Source organism: Glandiceps talaboti, chromosome 6, assembly GCF_964340395.1.
Source record: "Glandiceps talaboti chromosome 6, keGlaTala1.1, whole genome shotgun sequence".
Lineage (NCBI taxonomy): Eukaryota > Metazoa > Hemichordata > Enteropneusta > Spengelidae > Glandiceps > Glandiceps talaboti.
The window spans coordinates 23,064,495-23,088,675 of record NC_135554.1 but is presented as its reverse complement, the minus strand read 5'-3'; the positions used below and the strand labels follow the sequence as shown (position 1 = coordinate 23,088,675).

At 34.4% G+C, this 24,181-nt stretch overlaps 1 protein-coding gene across 1 annotated transcript; it reads left to right on the top strand.

The window, feature by feature from the left end:
• The first annotated feature begins 250 nt into the window (after window positions 1-250).
• LOC144436976 (neuronal acetylcholine receptor subunit alpha-9-like) lies at window positions 251-20,975 on the top strand. The gene is made up of 7 exons (XM_078125842.1): window positions 251-322; window positions 1,059-1,107; window positions 3,945-4,090; window positions 9,046-9,090; window positions 11,539-11,648; window positions 17,693-18,225; window positions 19,151-20,975. The coding sequence occupies exons 1-7, from the start codon at window positions 251-253 to the stop codon at window positions 19,684-19,686; spliced, it is 1,491 nt and encodes a 496-aa protein (XP_077981968.1). The 3' UTR covers window positions 19,687-20,975.
• Window positions 20,976-24,181: the final 3,206 nt, after the last annotated feature.

The following is a 24,181-nucleotide window of genomic DNA, read 5'->3' as shown; positions in this document are numbered from 1 at the left end:
CATTGCGCGTCTCTCTAATGTATTGCGTAAGCGCTGAGGGGTTTCCACGCGCTACCCAGGGGGATGGCTGTCACCTGATCGTACCTGGATTCTCCCCTAAAATACCTACCTGTCATTTATGGCGTTTTGTGTTTGTTTCTTTAAAATCACTCATAATCAAAAAGGTCAACATGTCTTTCCATCATTTCCTGACGAAATGTTGTTCAAACGTAATAAAGACAAAACAAGACTAAATGTAACAACATAAGCGATGTCCTCTCGCGTTAGTCATCTTGGAATCGGAAAATCGACTATTGGCAGGTATACAACACTCCGAACTCTGGTATGGTAACTTACGTCAGAGGTGAAAGGTGAAATAAGAATGACCAAATCATCCACAAAACAACTGTTTCTTTTCCATGTGTTTTCTTAATGGAGACTGTCATCACAATACAACATTTCATCGCTTACAAGCGCAAGCATTGGTTCTGTAAATATTTTTTACGAACAAGAAAATTCATAAACGGAAAAGAACAATATAAATCATCTAGCCATTTCACTACCTACTGCAAAACTGCTATCAAGGAATCTCATTTATTGAGTTTTACGACTAAAGGCAATTACCTTAGGTTTACTACATCATATAAAACAAACATATCCATTTTCTGAGGAATGTTAACAATATTTCCTCTTTTGTAAATTAATAAATCAACTATGCTGATGTGTTAAAGTGTTAAATAAATATGGATGATACTGTAACAAGTCACAAGTAATGACTACGTCACGTCCAGTCTGTGCATGCATCTTTTGCTTCCTAATACCTCAAAGACTTGGCGTTCACACCAGTTCCATGAAAGTATAGTCTAGCTGCTAGTAGCCCGATCGTCAAAATAGTAAATTGAATGTAAACTTTTCCAGAGCTTGTGAATAAGCAGCAAACTAAGGTTAATGAAGATAGTAGTTATGGTAAAATGTACAATTCCGTGACTCTGAAAGTAACGATGACAGTATTAATCAAAAATATTTAGTATTCGTGTTTGATGCTAACTTTTTTACGATATGTTGTGATTTGTTTCCAGACTGCAGAACCCTATGAAGATTTGCCTCAGTCCAGCGATTCTATTCAAGGTATGACGTATATTTATATTACTAAAACAATACAACTAGGAACAAACCTTATTGTATGTACGGTCTAATTTTTCCCGTTTGGTCCCCGGACGGAGATCAGGTGTGAGTAAATTATATAAACCCTTAAAATGTGATGATCCAATTTCCTTCGTTTCTGTGTCGGACAACGTGGATATGTTTCATCGTTCTGCTAAATAAATTACCAAAAGTCGTAAAAATCAAACATTGTGTCGAGAGAATTTGGTTCATCCATGAGCAATGGGTTGCTACAATTTAAGAGTCACATAATGATACATGTGTCATAAGTCTCAAGTCTTTGCTTAACATGTTTTATTGTTTATTGTGTCCAACCCAAGTGACTTATTCTTCAATATCACACATAACATTGCGAACATACAGCATACGGTTTAAAGATGAAAAAGGTGTTTGTGGATAGACAACTAGAATAGATAAATCGGTAAAATTCCCAACAATGAAAAAGACAAATGAAAGTATCAATGATTTATCGAGGCAGTATTCAGTCAAGATGACTTTTTGACATTCATCATTATCCATAGGGGCTACACTGACATGAATGTTTAATCACAGTGTTCGATTGATGATTCAGAAATGAAATCATAACACTACATGGTGTTCATATCTTTTTGTTTAAAACAAGACTAACACCAAGAGGTAACTTCTTAAGGCAAACCCCCAGTGTGACGTATATATTTTACAAAATGTAATCGCTCAAAAACTATTCATATCCGGAATTTCAAACAACAACTACTGCTTCCTGTAAATGCGTCATTTAAGGTACATATAAAGCACCATATTGTTATCTGAAGCGTGAAATGAAACATTGAATATGGTAGTAGAGTTTGCCGGGGTATTTTTAGAATCAAAGGAAAAACCTCTGTTCGTCAAATTAAAAAACCCTAAAGGGTTCAAACCCCAATTAAATGAACCTGGAGTATTTGCTGTGCATCATGTAAAATCTATTTCTTTTACCATCATACAATAGCAGAGTGATAAGAGATTAGTTGTAATGATTTGATACTTTCGAAATTTCAGATTCGAAAAACTTATGTCTAATTTGACATTAACTTACGTAAGTAAATTGCAAGTTAATATGGCAAATCGAATATGTACAACCATTGGCCATTATTGCGCGATAACTATCTGATTAAAATCGAATGTAGAAGTACGGCTCGATACTTTGATTTCCTTTCTATTTGTCGCTTGTTGTTAACTTTGTCTTGTGGGAGAGATTGCCTATGGGCTGCTTACGTAGGACAATAACATATAATCGACAAATACGAAGTTAATGAAGGTATATAAAGGAATTGAGCCTATTCCCAGATCAGATATTAATCAGATTGACGTCATCAGTGCCATAATGATTATTTATTCATTAAATTAATATCAACTATTCGATTATATCGGGGAGGGGGAAGTTAAGGGTAATCAGTAAATGTTCATATAACATCCACAAATCTCATATTCATCATTTGTTTTGTCATAACCTTACGTTTTCCGTATATACTAAATACGGTGAAAGACTCTTAGAAGCGCTTGCAAATATACATACATACATACATACATACATACACACATACATACATACATACATACATACATACATATTAGATAGATAGGTAGGTAGGTAGGTAGATAGATAGATAGATAGATAGATAGATAGATAGATAGATAGATAGATAGATAGTTTTATCTATCAACGTGTGATTTTCTCCTTGGTCTCAAAAGTTCCTGTTACGTTGTCGGATGAATAATAGCATCGGGCTAATACTAAGCACACTCTGTGACAAATTGACGTTAAACCCAGCTTAGAAAGGAAAGTGGTTATACGTTACAAACGATTGTTGCTATATACTCTACTTCTTTGATATCAATACAGAGAGGTTCACAAGCATACATACATTCACTAGGGCAATGCCATCCTCATTGTCTGTGTCTTTCTCTATGTGCTTCTTAAGATTTTCTCTCGCACCTTCCTTTGCCAACACTTTTCTCCGTTATACAAATATGTTAATTGACTTTTAGATACAACCATATGTTTTTCTGATTTCCTAGAAACAAAAAAAGAATACTTTGTACTGAAGTGAAATATTTCGTTACCAATGCCCGTCCTCCCTTGCATGCTTTCTTACATTTTCCTAATTTCCTTGGTCACTTTCTGACTCACACCTACAGACCACTGAAAAAATTGTCGACTCACTAAGTTCCATTTTCCTTTTCTTCAAATCAACGTTCGAATGGCGTTTGCAACACGAACTCGCATTAGCAGACATTCTTCACTTTGAGGTAACCTTTTTAAGGGATCATGGCCATTTGACATTTGAGCCGACGTGTAACGAATCAAGTGCGAAAACTTGAGTCTTTAGAATTATTGGCTTTTAGACGTTTCAACATTGCCAAATGAGGAGTTATTTGAACCAGATGTATGGTGTCCAAACTATGCATGCGAAATAAGTTTTTAAATCGTGTATCTATGTTAGTCACAATTTATTTTAACCTGACATTATTATATAATAATATAATATAAGATGCATAATAGCAATCCTCACTGTATCTTATATCACGTACCCTTTTGAATACGACAGGTGAACATCACATGGCATTTAACCACAACACATGAGGTTTCATTTCACTGCACATAAAGCACAAGCCTGGATAGGTAAGCTTGGAACTTGATATAATTAAATATGGTGTGGCATGTGTGAGAAATGCAAGGCACAGTATAATACAAAAGCACAACCCCGTGTAACAACAGAACACACTACATCATGGTAGAGTACATTCCGTTCTATCATAATCTTCTTTACGTTTATTAACAGATGAGGAGGATGGCCTCGATGCTGGCGTCAAGCTTGTTGACTACCTTCTATCAAAATATCCTAAACATCCCGTCAGACCTGTCAGAAACCAATCAAGTATTGTTACCGTATCACACAGGATGACACCTATACAGTTAATAGACATGGTAGGTATTCCCAACAGCAGATTAGATTATATTTCCAGAAATGTAATACTTAAGAAGAAAATACCTAATCTAATAAGTTAATCCAAATAATGATACCCGAAGGTTTGTTTTTCAAAAAAGGTCATGTTTCAACGCATTACTATTGCCACGTAACCCAGCAGTTTACACGTCTAAAAGACATTCTAGGTTTGTGGTGTTTCATTGAGTGGTCCATAGTCTTTTACCCATATCCCCTACAATCTTATCTATCATATTATAGACTCAAATAAAACATGCTAAGACTTTACATTGCGATAATAATTAACGTGCATGCAATTTTTCGATTGGAGAACGTACATTGTATTTCTATCTTGCTATAAAAAAATGGAATGCAAAAGTTTGAGACGCGGAGTATTGAAAAATAGTTTGCATATAAAGGAGTCCGGGCAATTTGACGATTTACCGTCTTTAAACTTAACCGTGTGCATCTCGGACATAAGCCTTAAAACCATTTGCTGTCACTTTGTTCTAGAATTATAGTCCAATTTATTCTCGGTTAAAATCTATACAAATATCCAGTATCTTCATGCAAATTTTGAAATAAAGGTCAAAAGGATATTACAATAAACATGATGTTAAAATCCAAAATGGCCACTGAATACTGTGTTAATGTTAGTGGAAAATATAAGATTGGGGATTTCTCTGAAAACAATACGGTGAGCCCCGAACACTCTCCCCAAACGTCTTTTATTATTTCAAAAGTACCATGAACAAGCTTTCATATGGCAAAGTCTCGGATAAAATTGAGACTAGTACTTTGATTTCAAGCATATGTATTTCAGAATAACGTCTTGTCGAGCGACATTTAGTTTCTGTGAAGATAATCATGGAAAATCTTGATGTAAGGTATGATTGGGAAGATTTGGCTTGTCTCCAGACTCAAGTGCGCTTCCTTTGCTTTGGTGGCGACAACAAATTTTCAATGAGATTATATCACTTTGGGAAATAAGTAGACAAGATAATCGATTCTGCAATCGCCATGCCTTAGGTGTGTACAGAATGTAAAATTTTATAATTAACTACTGAATTTCTCCCATGGCAAGTATATATGTTCATCAATGTCTGTTTGTTTGTTCATTTCCTCACAATGGAGTGCTTGTCTATGTTTTGAGTGCAATACAAAGGAAACCAGTTGTGTAGAAGGGAAACGTCGTCTGGCTCGACAGATATCTTACTAAAGTTGTTATTTCTTTATCGCCTGGCTCCACAAATATGTATTTACAAGTAACGTCGCTATATGTTATCGTCTGGCATTACAAGAATTGAAATACAAATTACATTTTAATTCATTGACATCCTGGAAAAAATACACATCGATTCAGTGTACATAACTTCGCTATAATCTGCTACGATAATGGTAGTTCACACACGGAAAATGTAGCAATTTTGGCGCGTTTTTGTCATGCTAAACGATGGAGAGAAGCTGCAATTGTTGATATAAGCCTTTTATTGAGCCATACAACGTATTCTTTCTACTAAACTCCTATATATTGTATTTTATAATTTTCAGAAGGCATTGTTCATGGAAAAAAGACTAAATACAGATTGAATTAACGAACAGAAGGCACAGTTTGTTTATACGTCGATAACAATATGGCTAAGTTGATATAGAAGAATGATCAATTTGTCTGTATTGACACAGTCGAATCTTGCGTTCAGATGATGCAAGAAGGGCGTATGTTCATTTGAAACCTGGACGATACAGAGAATCCCATCTATTGTCTATGTTTGGAAATTTAGATTTTTTTTCGTTAGCTTCTTCTTGCCGTACCGAGAATTGTGAATTCTCGTATGATTGGTCAGGTTTGATATAGCTATTCCCCGGGGACTGTGGAGAGCTTCGTCTCATTCATCAACTTCTGAAATGATCAATCGTGCATTATCTATTACCTCCGTGTTAAAACTTTCACAGTATCATTTATTCATCATGCATAACGGAAGTTTGAAATCACACTAAAAGTAAGAGGAAACCGTGAATCAAATATGTGTTTTCGTGCCAACTTTCAAATTTAGAATTCGTTTGCAAGGAAATGTCTGAAGTGAAATAAAAAGTGACAAGTATACAATTCCGGTTTCTTGATAATATTGATAGTGACTTTTATAACAACACACCTGCAATTAATAGACAATTTGTCACATCATTGAAGCGTGGAAATGACCTTGCTCAGGTCGTAAAGTCCTATTTCCTTACATCAAACCTATTCATCATGGGAAATTACTTACAATTTACAACGTGTATACAATGACAATCGCGTTCAGAAATCCACAAGTCTTTGAAATGATCATTGTCTGTATATAATAAACTTCGCTAGACAACCTTACAACAAGATTAGTTTCCAACGTACTTAATTATTCAAACTAGTCTATCCATACTAGAATTATATTGTAGAGTAACTGTAATTATTGCTACCTTATTACACAAATTTTGATAAAATTGTACGTGATTCCAATTTATGTTTTATTTCCGTGCCATTGGATTTTAAATTCAATATTTGCTACTGAATGTGTTAACTTTACATTATTGATCGTATACAAAGTATTCAACATTTTGTTCATCAGTTGTTCCTCAATTTCTGTCACAAATGACTTACACTTACAAGTTAATATTTGCTACCGAATGTGTTAACTTTACATTATCGATCGTACACAAAGTGTTGATTCAGAATACTTTTTTCATCAGTTCTTCCTCAATTTCCGACACAAAGGACTTACACTTACAAGTTAATATTACATGACTCGAAAACAGTAATATCTTATTTCCATTTTCTGAAATTCTTTATTTATCATCGATCACTATTATATTAGTCTAATGGTATATTGTCCATTAAAATGTGTTGAAAGTAAATGTAGAAAAAGTCCCGCGATAATGCTTCGCACTTGTCACTTTGGAAATGTCGGATTGGCGCATTGCATATAGGGAAATCAATATTACTGTCCAAGTGGGAAATAACGAACAAAATGTATGCAATGGAATTACTTGTAGATCAACAAAAACGAAGTTGTGAAGGAAAGCCTGTTGGGGATTAATATTTGTGTTATGGTGAGATGTGATATCGAATGTGTATTTTCTTTGACTCCCAGGCCATGGCGCCAATTATGTTAGCACAGGTGCTGTTCCAATATTCATATAAAGTATTTATATATCCAGAGGCGGTTCTTCTTATTTGTCTTCTTTGCGGATTAAAAGATTACCTGTTAAATAAATAGTATTAAAATGTAAATTTTGGTTAGATAACCCTATCCTCTAGCAATATGTTTAGGCCATTGAATATCTGTGGCAACCTTTTAGTTGGGGATTTTGGTTTGTCCTTTGCTGTACGTTTTATCGCATAAATTCCATCCAATAATATAACATCATAATGAGTTTGTGCAATTTAATTTCATGTGCTGGGCTTTCATAATTGCCATCCACTGTCAATATTCCTATCACCTTTTCTATGCATCTTGTGTCAAAGTCAATGATTGATGGAGTGAAAGAGATACAGTGTAGGCATTTTAAAACTGCTGTCGTATATAAGTCGAAGTTGACATGAAGTAAAGGTTGCAACTCTCGACTCTATTCAACAAATCTATATCCGGTGTTATATTTCAGAAGCGTCGTGATAGAAACATGCAAAATGCCAATCCACCCACCAATATCAGCCCACTTTCGACTATCCATCCACACATATGCTGACGCAAACATACACTGACACAAACATCCTGATACACATACTCTGGCACTTACACAAATATACATCATATGAACAATATTTGTTTAAATAATGTTATGGTAATAATTCACAACCCGTGCTTACCCAAAAGCGTACGTCGACCTCAACTTAGAGATATATTATCTCTTCAGGAAATCATTATAGTAATGAACCACGCAATTTGAGTTTGCTACAAGTCAAATCTTTTAGTTATGAAGACATAAATTTTCTACTTCATCATGATGAGCGTGTAAGTCAAAGGTTGATCCATGTCAAAGATGTATTCTCTGCTACGTTAAGATGTATCATCTGAGGATGGTGCAACATAGCGCTCTGTTGATCCGTTGCCGAGGAGGGTGAAAACAGTCCTAAAACCTTTGTTAATTCAGGGCGTAGAATGAAAGTTTCGTTCTGCAGTACGTTCATTGTAACTGTAAGATAAGTCAGGCGCAGCCAACAACTCAATCGTCTGAATTCATTCGAAAAAGCGAAAAATTAGTTACTGAACTATGTCGATACAGGTTTACTTATTGATGACGATTAAATGGGAAAGTTTGTATGTGCCCTCTCACTACAACATTTCCCCACTGCGCATGCCCTCTCCCTATCACATCATGCTGCTTCAGGTTCTAATCCCACAATATATTTACATTCACAATTAGATTAATCTAACATCTTAAAAACACCAACTTTAATTTCTCTTAGCTTACCAGCTGAAAAACACGTTTTTCCCATTTCAAATAATGGTTATTTTGCCCTCCCACAGCTTACAGCTACAGAAAAACCACTACAGAAAATCCACTCCCACTGAAAAATCGTGTACGAACAGCTTTTACATAGTCAGCTTCGTTGGCTGCACCTGGATAAGTTGTAAATTGACGAAATTGTTGACAAAATACCTTTTTATACATTTTTGTATATAAATACCTGTTTATTTATAAATGCATGTTTATTTATAAATGCATGTAGTAAAGCCATAAATTATTATGACCTCGGCTGAATTGAAATTGCATACACATTTTTTTTGAATAGCGAGATGAAAACATTTATAATGAAAATACATGTGTATACGTCACAAAGGTCCTTTACCTGGTAGAGATATACGGTTTAATTACAGACACACACAAATACATATACATGTATTCTATGTAAGCCTGTGTAGTATAATTAGCTACGTATACGTTTTGAAGCCAAATAAAAGAAATTCTCTTTTTTTATCTGCAGGATGAGAAAAATCAAGTAATAACATTGAAAAGCTGGTTGTCACAGGTGGGTAACAATGCTCATGAATTATTAATAGAGCACGTCTTTTTAGTGTTATCGTTTGTCGAAAGTCAAATCATCTCACCTGATCCGGCCCGAATAGGTTATCTTTGACTTATCGCACTTGTTATTTCCAACTGAATTTTCGGTATTTGTAAGATAGGTTATTATACATTATTCTGCCAGTGAGTAAAGTTGAAAAGATAATCAATATAAGCAGATTGGCTCCTAATAAAAACTTTAAAAAGGAAAATGGCCACATTTTAATTCATATATTGATTAAAATTACAATTTTTTTCCAAAAGTAGTTCAAAATTGAAGGCAGTCAAGTTGAATTCGTTTACTGCTTTCAGATGAACTTCAATCAGTTCATTAAAGTTTATAGAAAAGAGTATGTACCACCTGCCTTGTATATTCTGACAATTACATTTCAGAGGTCAAAGCTAGAAAATTGAAACTGACTAATCACCTTAAATGTGTTAGTAGCTTTTAATGCCACAGATTCCGTTCAGGAGGTGATCTTTATTTAAATGCGATGGCAATAACAATTTCTTGATTTTTCAAACCCAATTATTTAGTTAAGCAGATTTCGGAACTAGAAAATTGGCTGTTCTTTTAACTTGTACATGACGAGTTTTCATCCTATGTAGGTAAACATGTCGCAAGCAAATCATAAAATGTATAGGTGTAGCTTGGATTGGTATAGGTAGAATAATATTTTCCTCACATTTTAATTATTTTTTAATTGTTCAATGTGTTCAAAGCGATCACATGCTTATTACGCTTTAAGCTCTCTTATTCTTCATCTTGTATTACAGAAAAATTAATGATTGATAATTATTATGATTATTCGTCTAAATCCAAACACAACACTTAAATTGCCATTACACAGGAATTGGTGTGAATGAAATAACCGGTTGCAAAACCAAACTCTATTTTAGAACAATAGTAGTGCAATTGAGATAAACTATTTTGATAACCTTTACCGAGAAGATTTCCGATGCAATTTTAACTAAAAAGGCAAGAAGTGACTGAAAATAAATATGTCGACTGATTTGTCAATTTATCGTCAAACGCTGTGTCCGTAAAATTGAAGGTTAAATGCTTGACCCATTACAACGTCAATCAATCCCAAGTGCAATCAAGTACTGTTGGTGATTAGGACAGTATCTAGAGACATCTATAACTTGATATGTAGATACTACACATTCAGGTATGGATGGACCCTTTAGAAAACGAAAACTATATAGATAGAAATCTCAGAAGGCCATTCATACATTCAAGAGAAACTGCGGGTGTCTCTTGCCTTCATAAATTAATATTCTATATGTATATGTATTTTTCAGCTGACTTTAAAATTCTTAACTTCGCCATTTTACGTTGATTAAAGTATAATAAGAAACATTTTGAAAAAATAGCCTCGAGCAATGTCAAGTTGTTATTTGTACTTCATTAGAAAAAGTCGCCATGTCTTGGTAGATATCATTATAAAATGACCTTGACGTTCAAAGGTAAGCGAATTACTGACATTGCCACTTATTTCACTAGTTACTTAAAATGTCACACATTTCCTGATGTCACCACAAGATAAGGCAAGTTTTAGTTCCCTCCCTACAAGTAATCGGATGTCACGAGCGGTATATCTAACCCTCACCATTTGAACATCATTCTGTATTAAATGTTTATGTAGCAGGTTTTATTACAGATGATACTGAACGTTAATACATTAAAATCCAGGGTGTCAAAATAATGGCGTAAGCCGCAACTTAAGTGCATAATTTTTTAAGTTGACATACTTAGTCCATATAAAGTGTAGTTTTACATAGCTTTTAAGGAATACTAAAGTCTCTGTTTAATATACGCTGTAAGAGGAACCGTATGAACACATAAGTGTGTAAAAAGATTTTCAGGATACCTGAATTAGTTCTTGATCAAGTAAAAATGAGCTAATCTTTGACATATAAATTAAGTGTGTGTATATATATATATATATATATATATATATATATATATATATATATATATATATATATATATATATATATATATATATATATATATGTGTGTGTGTGTGTGTGTGTGTGTGTGTGTGTGTGTGTGTGTGTGTGTGTGTGTGTGTGTGTATTGGTTACACATTTTAAGTCAATGCACTACAATTTGGTTTGATACTTGGTAGAGATACTCTTTTGCAGATGATAAATTATTGAAGTCAAAATATGTTGTAAATTAGGTAGGAAATGGGTTTGAAAGTAATCAGTTGTGCCGCAATGCCATTGTCGCTATTTTAGAACGTATGTAAATCGCAATGATCCTGAATACTATATATAATTTTGTCGCTTTCATACATAGTTTTTGACCGAAGTAAATATCTGTGTGGTCTAATTAAAGAAATAATGTGAGAGCATATTTAGAAACACTCTGTGTGCATGATACACTGGTCTTTTATATTTCCAGACGTGGAAGGATGACTACTTGGTTTGGGACCCAGCCAATTTCAGTGGCATTTCAGAAATGCAAATACCTATATCCACTATCTGGCAACCAGATACGGTTATCTATAGTAGGTAAGTTAAATGATTCATAACCCTTTCTTTGTGTATTTTAAACGTGGTCGTTGTGTACTCAAATTAATTGTCATCGCAAATATTTTCCTAGAAATCAGATGTCACATAAATATATTTATAAGTCGAATAACAAATTGTGGGAGAGAAGGCTCGCTCAGAAACTGATAACTGTCTTTGAGTTCTGCATTTGTCATCAATTCTATACGTTATCGCAAAAGTAGTTTCTACTTTGTAGACCCAGTTACCTTTCAATCTTTCATTCCCACCATAGAATTAGTATGAATATGAAAATATCATATTTGTGCAATTCAAAAAATACTAGTCATTGAAAAATACATATACATACATGCACCCCTCATATACATCCGATTCGCTGTGTTGATAAACCAAACAACCAACCAACCAACATAAAATGTTTACATTGAAGGGGTTTGTCAATTAACAGTTTTTACATCACTTCAAGTCTATGTATTCTTTCACACGACATTAAAGCTTACTATATATGCTTCATTCAGCATATGTTATATCTTCCAGTAGCTATGAGGCAGGATTTCAATGAGTGTGCATGATTTGTTATCAAAGTACAAGTGGCCTGGGGCGCTTTACTCAAATATACATACATACCGGGGTAGTTAAGAAATACTCCATTCAAAATGAGCTTGCATTTCATGTTTATATCAAGATAAAACGTCACATTTCGGATCACAATCCTTCATTTAACTTTTCATAAATCAAACTAAATTGAGTAATCTGACTTCATTGCGTGTATGTAATGTGACAAGTTTGATTGAATAAATTATACCCCCTGAGAATCGTCGATAACGCAGTCTAATAATTGATAAGACAGAAAATAGGTCACAATTCAAAACACACATTTTTCTACATTCTTAATTTATGCTGTTTGGCTAGGATATGGGTATTTGGAAAGTGACGTCAAGCCAAAGATCAATTGATAATGTATTATTCACAACTGTATACTTGCTATACTATCATAGCTTGGAATCATCGAAGAAATGTAATACGTTGCAATCCCAGTCTATTAATTGGTTCATAACAGGTCATGTGAGCTTAACTAGTGTACAATATTTCGCTGAATTTACAATGTGACAACATATGCATTGGTTTTTATTGTACAAAAATTAATACACGATGACGCAATTTAATTATGTTGGTCACTTTAACTTCTGCTGAGAATGAACACCTAACAAGAATTAGGATTCCGTATGCATGTGGATAAAGTAATTCATAGACGAGAGTGATTTTTCAGTATTTTGTGAATATAGTTGTATGATCTAGGTAGGTTACAAGGGAAATGGTTGTCGATGTGCTTTATGTTAATACCACTAGAACTGAATTCATGGTATTGTTGTTTGACATGTAATTTGATGTCTGTCATGTCATGTTATGCCATGTCATGTCAGATCATGTGATGTGATGTGATGTGATGTGATGTAATGTAATGTAATGTAACACGACATTAAATTTGTATTGGCGCAATTAGCCCGCATTAGCAAATGCTTCACTCTCGTTGCCATAAGATAATAGCTTGAGACACAGTGAAATACATGTTTCACCTATAAGCCCCAGTCCCTTCGCGGTAATGATTGGTCGTCATGGCTGTGAAATTGTTGCATATTGTTCGAATGTTTTAGGGATGAGCTACATAGACAACATTTCCCATTAAAATAGTACAACTCAACTCAATTTAGCTAAAATACCATTAATTCACATTTTACTAATCGTGTCATTAACCGAGTAGATGTTTTTATGATTCTTAGTTTCAGTTATAATAGTAATTATAGTTTCGATGATTGTTTGAGCGTAATCCCGTAAACCGTAAAGATTTGCAGAATGATATAAATATACTAAGGCTGCGTTGATCAAATCCTCTTAATCACACAATTGAAAGGACACTAAAATTTGTGTCATCATGTTTGTCTAATTTATTTATTTAGGTGACTACTTCTGAAATACACAGAATTATTTCATTGGTTACTAAAGTTTTCTGTCACATCCACATAACTATAGTCTCGTATAGCTAATAGAGTACATGTTGCATAGTGTATTTCCTGAACAGACCATTGATGTTTTGGATATTGCAAACGGCTTGATTCATTTACTGATGCTTAGTATGCCAGTCAATACATTTATGTTAAAGATCTAAAAACAATAGTCTCAGTAAAGTGAGGAAAACAAGCAACACATTTAAAAGAACGTCGTGGGACAGTATGAGTTTACTCAATTATATGATAGTACTTGTGTGTGAAGATTAGGCAAAGATGTCGTCTAGTTTTTTTTAAACAAATGTGCATCTGCTGTAACCTACATATATGCTAGAAGGTGAGATTCCTTTTTATCGAAACGTTCATTATTATTGAAGTGACTTCGAATAACGTTTCCCCAAAAAATAATATGATTTGTACCTCTTGAATCTCACGTTAGCTTAACCTTCGTCCTCAAAGGGATTTGAATATTGTTAGTTTTTGCACACACATTCCCGTTCACGGAATCCAATCATACCATTATGAATTGTTCAACAAAACTGTTGACCTCAACTTGTTGAAGCCGTTTTTAATTTTCTCTTTCTCTCATACACTTCCTTGGAGGGAATGTCAGCCTACCTTCGTTACATATCAGTGTATTATAATGCAGCAACATGATTCGGAAGTCTCTCTAGGGTGTCTGGACATGATGATGTTAACTATTTAACACACTTGTATACCTGCAACAATTTGTCAAACTGGCAGATTCTTACATTCCTCTATGACAACCAACTGTTAAGAATCATTCAATTGCACCCTCGTTTTCTTTTTTGCACGGCACAGGCTTCTAAAATGTATATCGTAATGATGATGAATGTGATTACCTTGATCAGTAACAGGAATATTGTCACCTTGGGAAGAAACATCGCTGGTGATAGCGCCAGTAGCTATGTACATAAATTAAACAAGCTCGCCTTGTTTGCTCCCATGACATTATTGCAATTTGCTTTCAATTCGTCACAGTGACTGGAATGTACGCTGGTGTTAATAGTTGCACATTGGTACCAAGTATAGCAAGGTGATTCTTCCTTGATGTATCCCCCATATATATGACAATATCATATTCAGTGCATATCAAAGAAAGACATCAGGACACACATACAGAATCTACTCCAGGTAGCCATGGTAAAATATATGCAGAGAACAATTGATCTATTAAGTATAACATTCATTTGAAACAATCTGACTACTTCTGTGAACACCCATTTTTACCAATATAAATAACACAACAAACTGCAACAGTGTTCATAATTACCATAACATGTAATCAACCTCAATGCATCCGAAGATAGTGAACATGACTGGGGACAGAAACTTAGTTCTGTACATATATTTAATTGTTAATAACTATACATAACGAACGTGTTATATCATAAAAGGTATGTAGAGTTCCATTAAATATGCATGTAATTGCTTTTATGGCGAGTTATATTCAAATCAAAGGTATGAAAAAATCAAACATAACATCAATTGAACAGCATACGATATATTCTAATATCTGGTCTATTTGGAGTTTTTATTTTGAAATTTTAAACTTTTTGGATATTTTGTTGACAAAAACATTTTATAACAATTATTGTTACTTTAAGATAAAACCTAAAATAGATCAAAAAGTATTTTCTCAAAAATAGATTTCATTGGTAAAGTAAGTGAAAGTGATCTCGATAATACTAGACATATCAAAAGTATACAGACATAGAAAAAGAAGCGAAATAACTATTCACCGTCAAACAATAGGACACAGTAATGACAGTAGTCATAGTACACACTTCATTTATTAACTGAAACGAAATTAGGAGCGACAGCTATTAAGATGTCGGAATTGATTATGATTCAAATTACGCATAATACACATAAACCTATGATGGCTTTCATGAGTTTTTTCATAAAAGTTATTGGTAAGGTATTATAAATGCATTCCCTTTATAAAGATTCTCAGCAATAATATATATATATTCAACCCCAGATACACCTACAATTTATTATTTGAGACGATAAAATAGCACCTTTGTAATTCAATTCACATTCAAATATTATAAAAGAAGCTCTACTGCACCTGAGATGTGTTCGGCTATCTAATTTCTTGCAAAGGTTATGGGGAAAACCTCTTGTGATGACATTATACTACGATATAATATCTTTGTCTTGACAAATACAAAAGATTGTGTATGTGTAAAAATACATCTGATTGGTCGTTTTCTTTGAAAACCTCCAATATCTGCCACTAGTCATGACCAAAATCATATTTTCATTTGCTCGGAAGGAAATGACCATTATCAATTCTTAGTAACTTTATAAAAGCACTATAATCAATTATGGCTCATGCTAAAGTAAGAACACAACATAATGGGTTATCTACAATGGGATGCCAACAAAAATACATATCATAACGTCATTCCTTGAAGTAATTACAAATATTAATAGAGGAAAATCATATCATTTTTCTCAGATAATTGCTTGTCGATCAAATCTAATTTTATCATATTTCTTTCATCAAATTCACAGAACGTTTTTTAGTTACTACTACTTAGATTATCTAACTGGATTATCTGTTTGAAGTATATTAATTTGACCGTACCTTGAATTGAATATACAAGGCTGACATACTGTGTAACCAGACTGATGCTCATAAAACTACATTAAGATTGTACATGATTAAATTCATTTGCAAATGTCCAATGGCAATCTTAATAGGCTATTAGCTGGTCAACGTCCACAAGTATGCATCTAAGGGCCATATTTTATTTGTAGGAATTTGATGTCAAAACCATAGGAAGCGAAGGTTCTTTTGTGCTTAACTCATTTGCATATCGCGCAACATCGCTTTCTGGCGCCAAGTAAAGATGGTAGAACTGGGCAGTAGAACATCACTGACGGATTTCATATGCACTTCTATTTAAAAACTATTTTTACGTTCTTAAAGATCCAAATTGGATAGGGACTGTGACAAACACTTCCCCCAAGGTATTAATATCATACATTTTTCAACAAATATAAATCCATCACTTTTGAAACATTTGGTTTTCATTTCCATAGATATTGCAAGATCCGTGGGGAAAAACAATACATCTCCCATGATGTTACCTAGAACATTAACAGTAACAAATTAATCATATCATGCGTTGTTTTCTCACAGCAACCGACGAAACCACTGGGAAATACATTAGATTATAGTGCAAAATTCAACGCCAATACAATCTGAAAAACAATAAACACATCGTCACTTGACGTCAAGTATGATGACGTTCTGTCATTTATTGGTAAACAGTTGTGATCTAAAACTATATGTCATGGTCGTTTCATGCGGTTAAAGGTTTCTCCAATTGATTAAAGGCATCTTCCTTAGATTTACATCATCGACAATTACGTCATATGGAAGAATTAGGGCTTACCCAATCTAAATAAAGAATCCCTAGTACAGTACTTGCAAGGGATGGTTACATGGCATACTATTCCCCCCCCCCCCCCCCACACACACACACATCCCTGTGTGTACTCCTATTGTAAAGCTTAACTATTTAGGCATGTCCACCAAAGAGTAAATTTTCAGAGTAAATTGGGATGTGCTATTTTGCTTTTTTGCTCGAATAGGGGACCCGGAAAAGGGATTCGTATTGAGGTTTCATATTGTTGCTTGCTTTTTGAAATGGGTGTAAATTATTCATGTACTGCCTGAAAAGGGATACTAGGTAATTTGCTATCACTCATATCATATCTGAAAGGGGATATTTTCTCTTACTACCTTGAGGGTTATCGTTTGCCTGTTGATGGGAGATATAATAGGATATTGGAAGATGAATTGGTTGTACGATAGAAACGTTTAAAATTATTTAATTGTCAGGTTGTACATAGTATCAATAATATCCTTTGTACAACCTGCCATGCAATGATGAATAATGCTATTTTTGATTTTATTTTAATTATATTTACCATGTTGTAATTTGAAACATAGATGCATTATATTGGAGAAATTGAATACATATGTGTTTTCTCTAATTTCAGTGTCCGACATGACTCACTGCGGCAAATGGAGTCCGAAGCCATACTGACAAACAACGGCATGGTAACAGCCATTCAGTTCTACATAATAGAAGCAACTTGTGCTATTGACGCCACACTATTTCCATTCGACGAGCAACGTTGCGATTTTAAGTTTGCTTCCTGGAGTTATCATGGCGGCCTGTTAAACTATGTTCCTGCCCCAAACAGTTCTGTCGATAAATTCATCGGCAATGGCGAGTGGGAGTTGTTGGAGATGCCGGTCGAATGTGTCAGTGACATGCACTTTTGTTGTGAGAAGCCGTTTCCCGGGATTACCTACACGCTTCACCTGAAGCGGCGCTCTACATTTTATGTTGTCAATATCGTGTTCCCGTCATTTCTTGCGTACATTTTGATCTCTGTTGGTTTCTACATGCCATCTGATTCTGGTGAGAGGATGAGTCTGTGTGTCATCAGTATTTTGTCACAGTTTGTATTTCTAACTGTGGTGTCTGACTTTATGCCGCCCACTGCCGAATTCGTCCCACACCTGCGTAAGTATTAAGATTAAACTTGCCTTATTGTTCATTAATGAAATGAAATAATACATATATGTGGAAATAAAATAGCAGAAATACAAGAAAGCTTTCCATTCTCACCTTCATTCAAGAAATGTCACTTTGAACATCATCAAATGCCAACGAAGAATACTAGTGCAACTAGTGTCTCCATATATCCCTGGAATGCAATTACAAGAAGCTGCCGACATACACAAACAATACTTATACATCATACAAGCCTAACCATACTAGCTTGGCTGTGCTAAATTTGGTCACTGTTTTTTTATCATCATCATCATCATCATCATCATCATCGTTGTCGTCGTCGACGTCATCAGCATCAGCAGCAGCAGCATTTTCATCATCATCATCATCATCATCATCATCATCATCATCATCATCATCATCATCATCATCACCACCACCACCATCATCATCATCATCATCATCATCATCATCATCATCACAATGTGTATACCCGAATGAACAACACCTTCAACATTCTTGCAAGGATTGTTCTATTGGGAAAATTAAATTAATTTGCTCCCTAATGTAGCTTTTCTGAAAGTTCTTTGTATATGCTTGACATGTCGCAGTATCAAATTGAAGTATATATACAACGTCTTACTGATAAATTTCAAGAGTCAGATTAGGAACTGTTGGCATGGAAATGTTGATAAACCCTTTTGACTTAAATTTATCGAAACTTAATAGGATTATGTTTGTAGAGGATGCACATTCGAAGGTGCCAGCCTTATTGCCACGTGCATAAAACGTGCCATTGGTTTTCCTTATATTTACATATCCGATATCGTGCAAATACCACAGATCAGTCAAATTTGCATGTCATTTCTACAGTTGTTGTAAAAGTTTGACTCACTACCTGCGATGACATTATTTTTTTGTTTCTGTTTTTCAGAGCGCTACTTTTTCACAACCATTGGATTAGCTGTTATATCCGCGTTTGTCACCGCTTGGACATTAAACATGCATTTCCAGGGAGCCGTGTGTCCGGAGGTCCCAAGATGGATGAAGTTCCTTGCATATAAAGTCTTGTCACGGTTCGCTTGCACAGGAGTGCGGGTGAAAAAGTACAAACTATTGACGGGGGATAAAAATTTCGCCTGTGAGGAAATACCCATGAACTCGTACAACGGAACTGATAAAGCCAACCACATGATCCGCAAATGTGAAAATCAGATTCAACACCAACAAGAGATGGAAATGAAAAATAATCTGGAACCTTTGGAAGATGTTTTCATGTTGAAAAATCCCGATACTGACCCAGAAATCCAACAATGGCGTCTGCGAGAGTGGCGGGAAGTTGCTCGTCTCATTGATAGAGCATACTTTGTGACGTATACATTGATGCAGATTTTCCTTGTTATTGGATTTCTGTGGTACATAGCTGCCACGGGCGAGGGTTTCCATAGCGATGAAGAAGAAGAACATTAAAAATCAGCTGTCATCGTATTCAAGATTACACTTCCGAAAAGGGGTTTAAAACAAGATGTTTTGCTACTTAGTTCCAATGTGACGTCTTTTTCAGTGAATTTTACTTTATTTCAAAGTTCACTCGCTATCAAATCCAACCTTAATGTTTCAGGACTGTTTAAGAGATTTGCTTAAAAGGGGATATAAACAAAATATAAACAAAACTTCTGGGAGGCACAAGACACTGGATCATTCTGTGATTATTAGTTCATGCTTGAACTGCTGAGGGTCACAGGTCAACTTGAAGTGGAACAGTCTATTCTCCGAATCGTCACACAGGGAAACTATTTTCTGAAGCACATGCACACCACATACCGTCTCGCACTTAGCAAGCTGAAGACCAGCAGTTCTCAGTGCTATATTATGATTCCGTCACAAATAGTCTAGTTACTTTTATATGAATACCAAATTGAATACCAAGATACAATGGCACAGATTTTCTACTCATCAGGTTTGTTTATGTCAAGTTTATGCATACCTAATTAGTCAGCAAATACGGTGCCAACAAATGTTGGAACTTTGAGGTGACATTGTAATATGGAGTGTGGAAGCAGAGCAGAGTCAGAGTAGATAGAAACGCATTTTTTTGTCTTTGTATATGTGATTTATAAACTTTCTCCCAAAAGAAATTATTCAAAGTTCCACTCGTTGAACAAACAGCTATAGTTAGGATTTTGAAATATGTGTTGCGACATTGGTTGTTTACTGAAAACAATGTTAAAATCACAAGCAATACTAGTCATAGACACGTACGCTGCTTTTAGTTGTACATTTATGTGAATTTTGAATATTAATTATAGATATATTCCCTTTTTACCCCATAAGGGGAGGTTATGAAATGGTTCTGTGTCTGTATGTGTGTGATTATGTCAATTCAAATGACATTTGATACAAATCTTCATTATGAGTAAAGAAAGAAAGAACTGATCAGGTTTTGGTAAACATCACGTGAATATTAATAATGTATTTACATAATTAAGGATTTCAGGAAATAGGCATTATCTTTGGAATGCATGCTTCAAACATCACATCATTTAAACCGAACACTGACGATAACAAAGCGCATGTGACCTATAAGGCTTGTTGATGTAGCTTCGGATATTTTGCATAATAATGTGGGGTTTTTAATTAGGCAATATCTTAATTAAGAGAGCTTGCTTCAATTCTCATGCAATTTAATGTATTCATTGATCATATGATAGAGCAGGTCTACAAAGCTTGTTGATATTATATTTATCATTAATGAATCATTTGCATAATTAATCAATATTGTAATTAGGCAATGTCTTAATGCATGCTTCAGATTTTAACATAATTTAATGTATATATTGGTGATGACAAAGTGCATGTGTCTCATAAAGGTCATTGACGTAGCTTTGGATTTTAAGCGGATTTGGTATAGGGATACCAATTACATTTAAAAGTATGTAAGGTATTACATGTGTGGTAGTTCAGATTTTCGCATTCTGATATAATAGTGCATATGGAAACTAAACGCGTTTTAACGTTACGGTATAGTAGGCATTGTTAAAATCCAGTTAGATGTTCTCTGTCCCTTACTGTAGGCAATCAGTTTACATCTGGACCATGTTTATGAATTATTTTGAATTTGCTTTTCTGGCTATCGCTCACTACCTTCGTTTAAAGGCATGCTCATGGTCAAAATCAATTGGTTCACTGTCTTAACATTCCATTATTTTTAATGTGCATGATATAGTTTTCTTCATTTAAAACTTGGCATTATGATCACGTATCTAGCAGGGGTCATCAGTACGTTTAGTTATAAATATATTATTTCAAATTACATGCAAAGTATGCTCACCTTCATTTATAGTTACCCCATACCCATATCCCCAATACAACACAAAGTTCTTAAAATACATAAGATTATAATTACACTATTTTTCAATAATGCTGTAAGTACTATACTAGTATTAAAGGCATTTCTAAATTATCTTAATAAGTAAATTTGTGTCGATCGGTAACCATAATAAGTATATATCAATTGAAAATGATTAACTTAAAGGCCCATTTTTGAAAAGGATATTATTATGTGAAATTGACGGGTAAATAGTTAACATTCAACAAATGATTGAGAACATTCATAGACATATTCAACAAATACTTTTAACGCAAGTGACATGTTTTATATATCATATAGATGTCTACACAAATCATATAGACATATGAAACTAGTTTATATATGTAAGATGTTATTTTCATTGGTATTATTATGTGTGGGAAGTTTCTAACTATTATTCTAGCATAGCTACTCTGGTCAAACTCATTCTATCAGTGCAAACTGTTTTGTCATAGAGATGGGGATTGGAAGGAGCTCTAAATGTGCTTGTGATTATAAAATAGGAGTTTAATAAGTAAGATAGAGTTCGCCTTGGGGACCAATTTTCCTGAACATCAAAAGGTTTTAAAATCTCCCCAAACTTTCAACATTAAAGCTTGTGTTCCTGGCATAATGAAAGAATCTTAGGGTCCACCGTCTTGTTTTCAAGGAAATCAACTATCTTTCATCGGCTATATTGGATTCTGAAATGGCTTAATCTTGAAAACATTGTGCCCGCTATTTCAAACATTTGTATCGAGACTATTTTGCTGGAGTTTTCTTGAAAAAAAGCACAGTTTACTCCCCATGGGCATTTCACGTTAAACCTTGACAGCATTGACAAGACACAGGTAGTGGATAGTTTATTGTTGTGTCTAACCATGTAGGTCATTTTGAATGTCAGTAAATCACTATCTCCATATTGAATTTCATAATCCAATGATTGATTGTAATTATCGTTATTCAATGTGTCCCATGTCACACATTGTATTCCAGTGACATTGAGGGCATAAGTTTTCATTTCCGACAAACTCAAATCTGTAACATCGGAACAGTGAGTCTGTTAGTGGTTAGTGTATCAATGTACACGTGTTTATAGAGTTTATTATGACAAATTCACCATAAGTCTGCTGTGTACTAGAAAGCTGTCACGTATATTCAGTGAACCTGTGAATGCTTCTGTACTGGGTGTTTCATATTTGGTATTTCAATAAAATACTGCGTTATTGCTGTGAAGAACAGCGAAAACCTGTGCTTCAATGTGAGTTATTTTGTAGGCGCTTGGTTCTCATATTGTTTGCTAATATTGTTTTGTGTATTGTCCTCCTTTTATTGTTTTCGTTATTGGGGAGGGGGGTGCACAATATAGAGATAATTAAGTTTAGCTTCTTGTTGAGGATTTCTTTCGTTACAAGTAAGCTGTCTGTATATACGTATGTAGTCAACTTTACAGTGGTTAGCATTTGGGTCGGACGATGAATAATATATCGTATTGTATAATACAAAGTTAGAGATCAATATTCTTTACTTTCTCAAATTCAATTATCAGATTTCAATCTCTGTAATTTAAATATAACGATAATTTATACTTTCATGATTTTCACATAACAAACCAAGGGATAAGTTTTCAATAATATTAGTAATAATAATACGTTTTTAGAAATGTCAAAAATAATGTGAACTAATAACCTTGATGAGATAGCTGTTAATGTAAAATATCTGCATAATAGAAACAAAAGTTGTAATAGATACCTTTGTCCTGATATGTAAATGCATTGCGTTATATAGTTTTGAAATAAATATATCATTCAAAGTTAATTTCGTTAAAAACGTGGTTTCTTTACTGCACTGTTATGCTTTACTAACACGCCAAATGTAATTTTCTCTGCGTGTTGAGATGAGATCAAACAGGACGTAAGGTATGGTCGTTGGAGGCGCTCCTTTGATCAGAGGAAATTTCGTCAATTTATATCAAAAGAATGACGTCATATTAATGATTTGGTGTTATTGCTTCTTTTTATTATATTGACATTGATATTATCGTTGCTGGGGGGGGGGGGGGCTGGAGGTTTTCGTGAAAAAAATGTTGCAGGCCAAGAGCTGTACCCCTACGAGGCATAAAAGAAATTACTCTCGAGTTACGCTCGAAAAAAAAAGATTACAGTCATGGTGTTTGAAAAAAAAATTGTTGGGTCCAAATCCTCCAGATATAATCAAAAGATTTACCCCATACGTTTATAGGATCATATTAATATTTCGTCACGTCAGGTATATTTTATTATTTTGATTTCATTCTCGTCCACGGTGGCCCTCGTGATGCAGGGTCCTATGATCTTATCATCCTGAATGATTTACGGTATTGTTTGCCCAACGATAAGTAAACTATTAATGTCGACCAATCCAGGTGGACGAACACATTATGCGTTTGAAGTCCATTATAGACATCTATGAGGTTACATGTTCTGTTCGTTTGAGCCAGTGTAGTACGTCATCACGCTTCAATTGTGCGATCACCGTGTAGAAAATGCTGCCATCTCTATTTAACTGGAGTACCGTTTTGTACACAGCATGTTTCTGCTGTGCAGGTTTAAAATCGTCTTTTCTAACAACCGACAA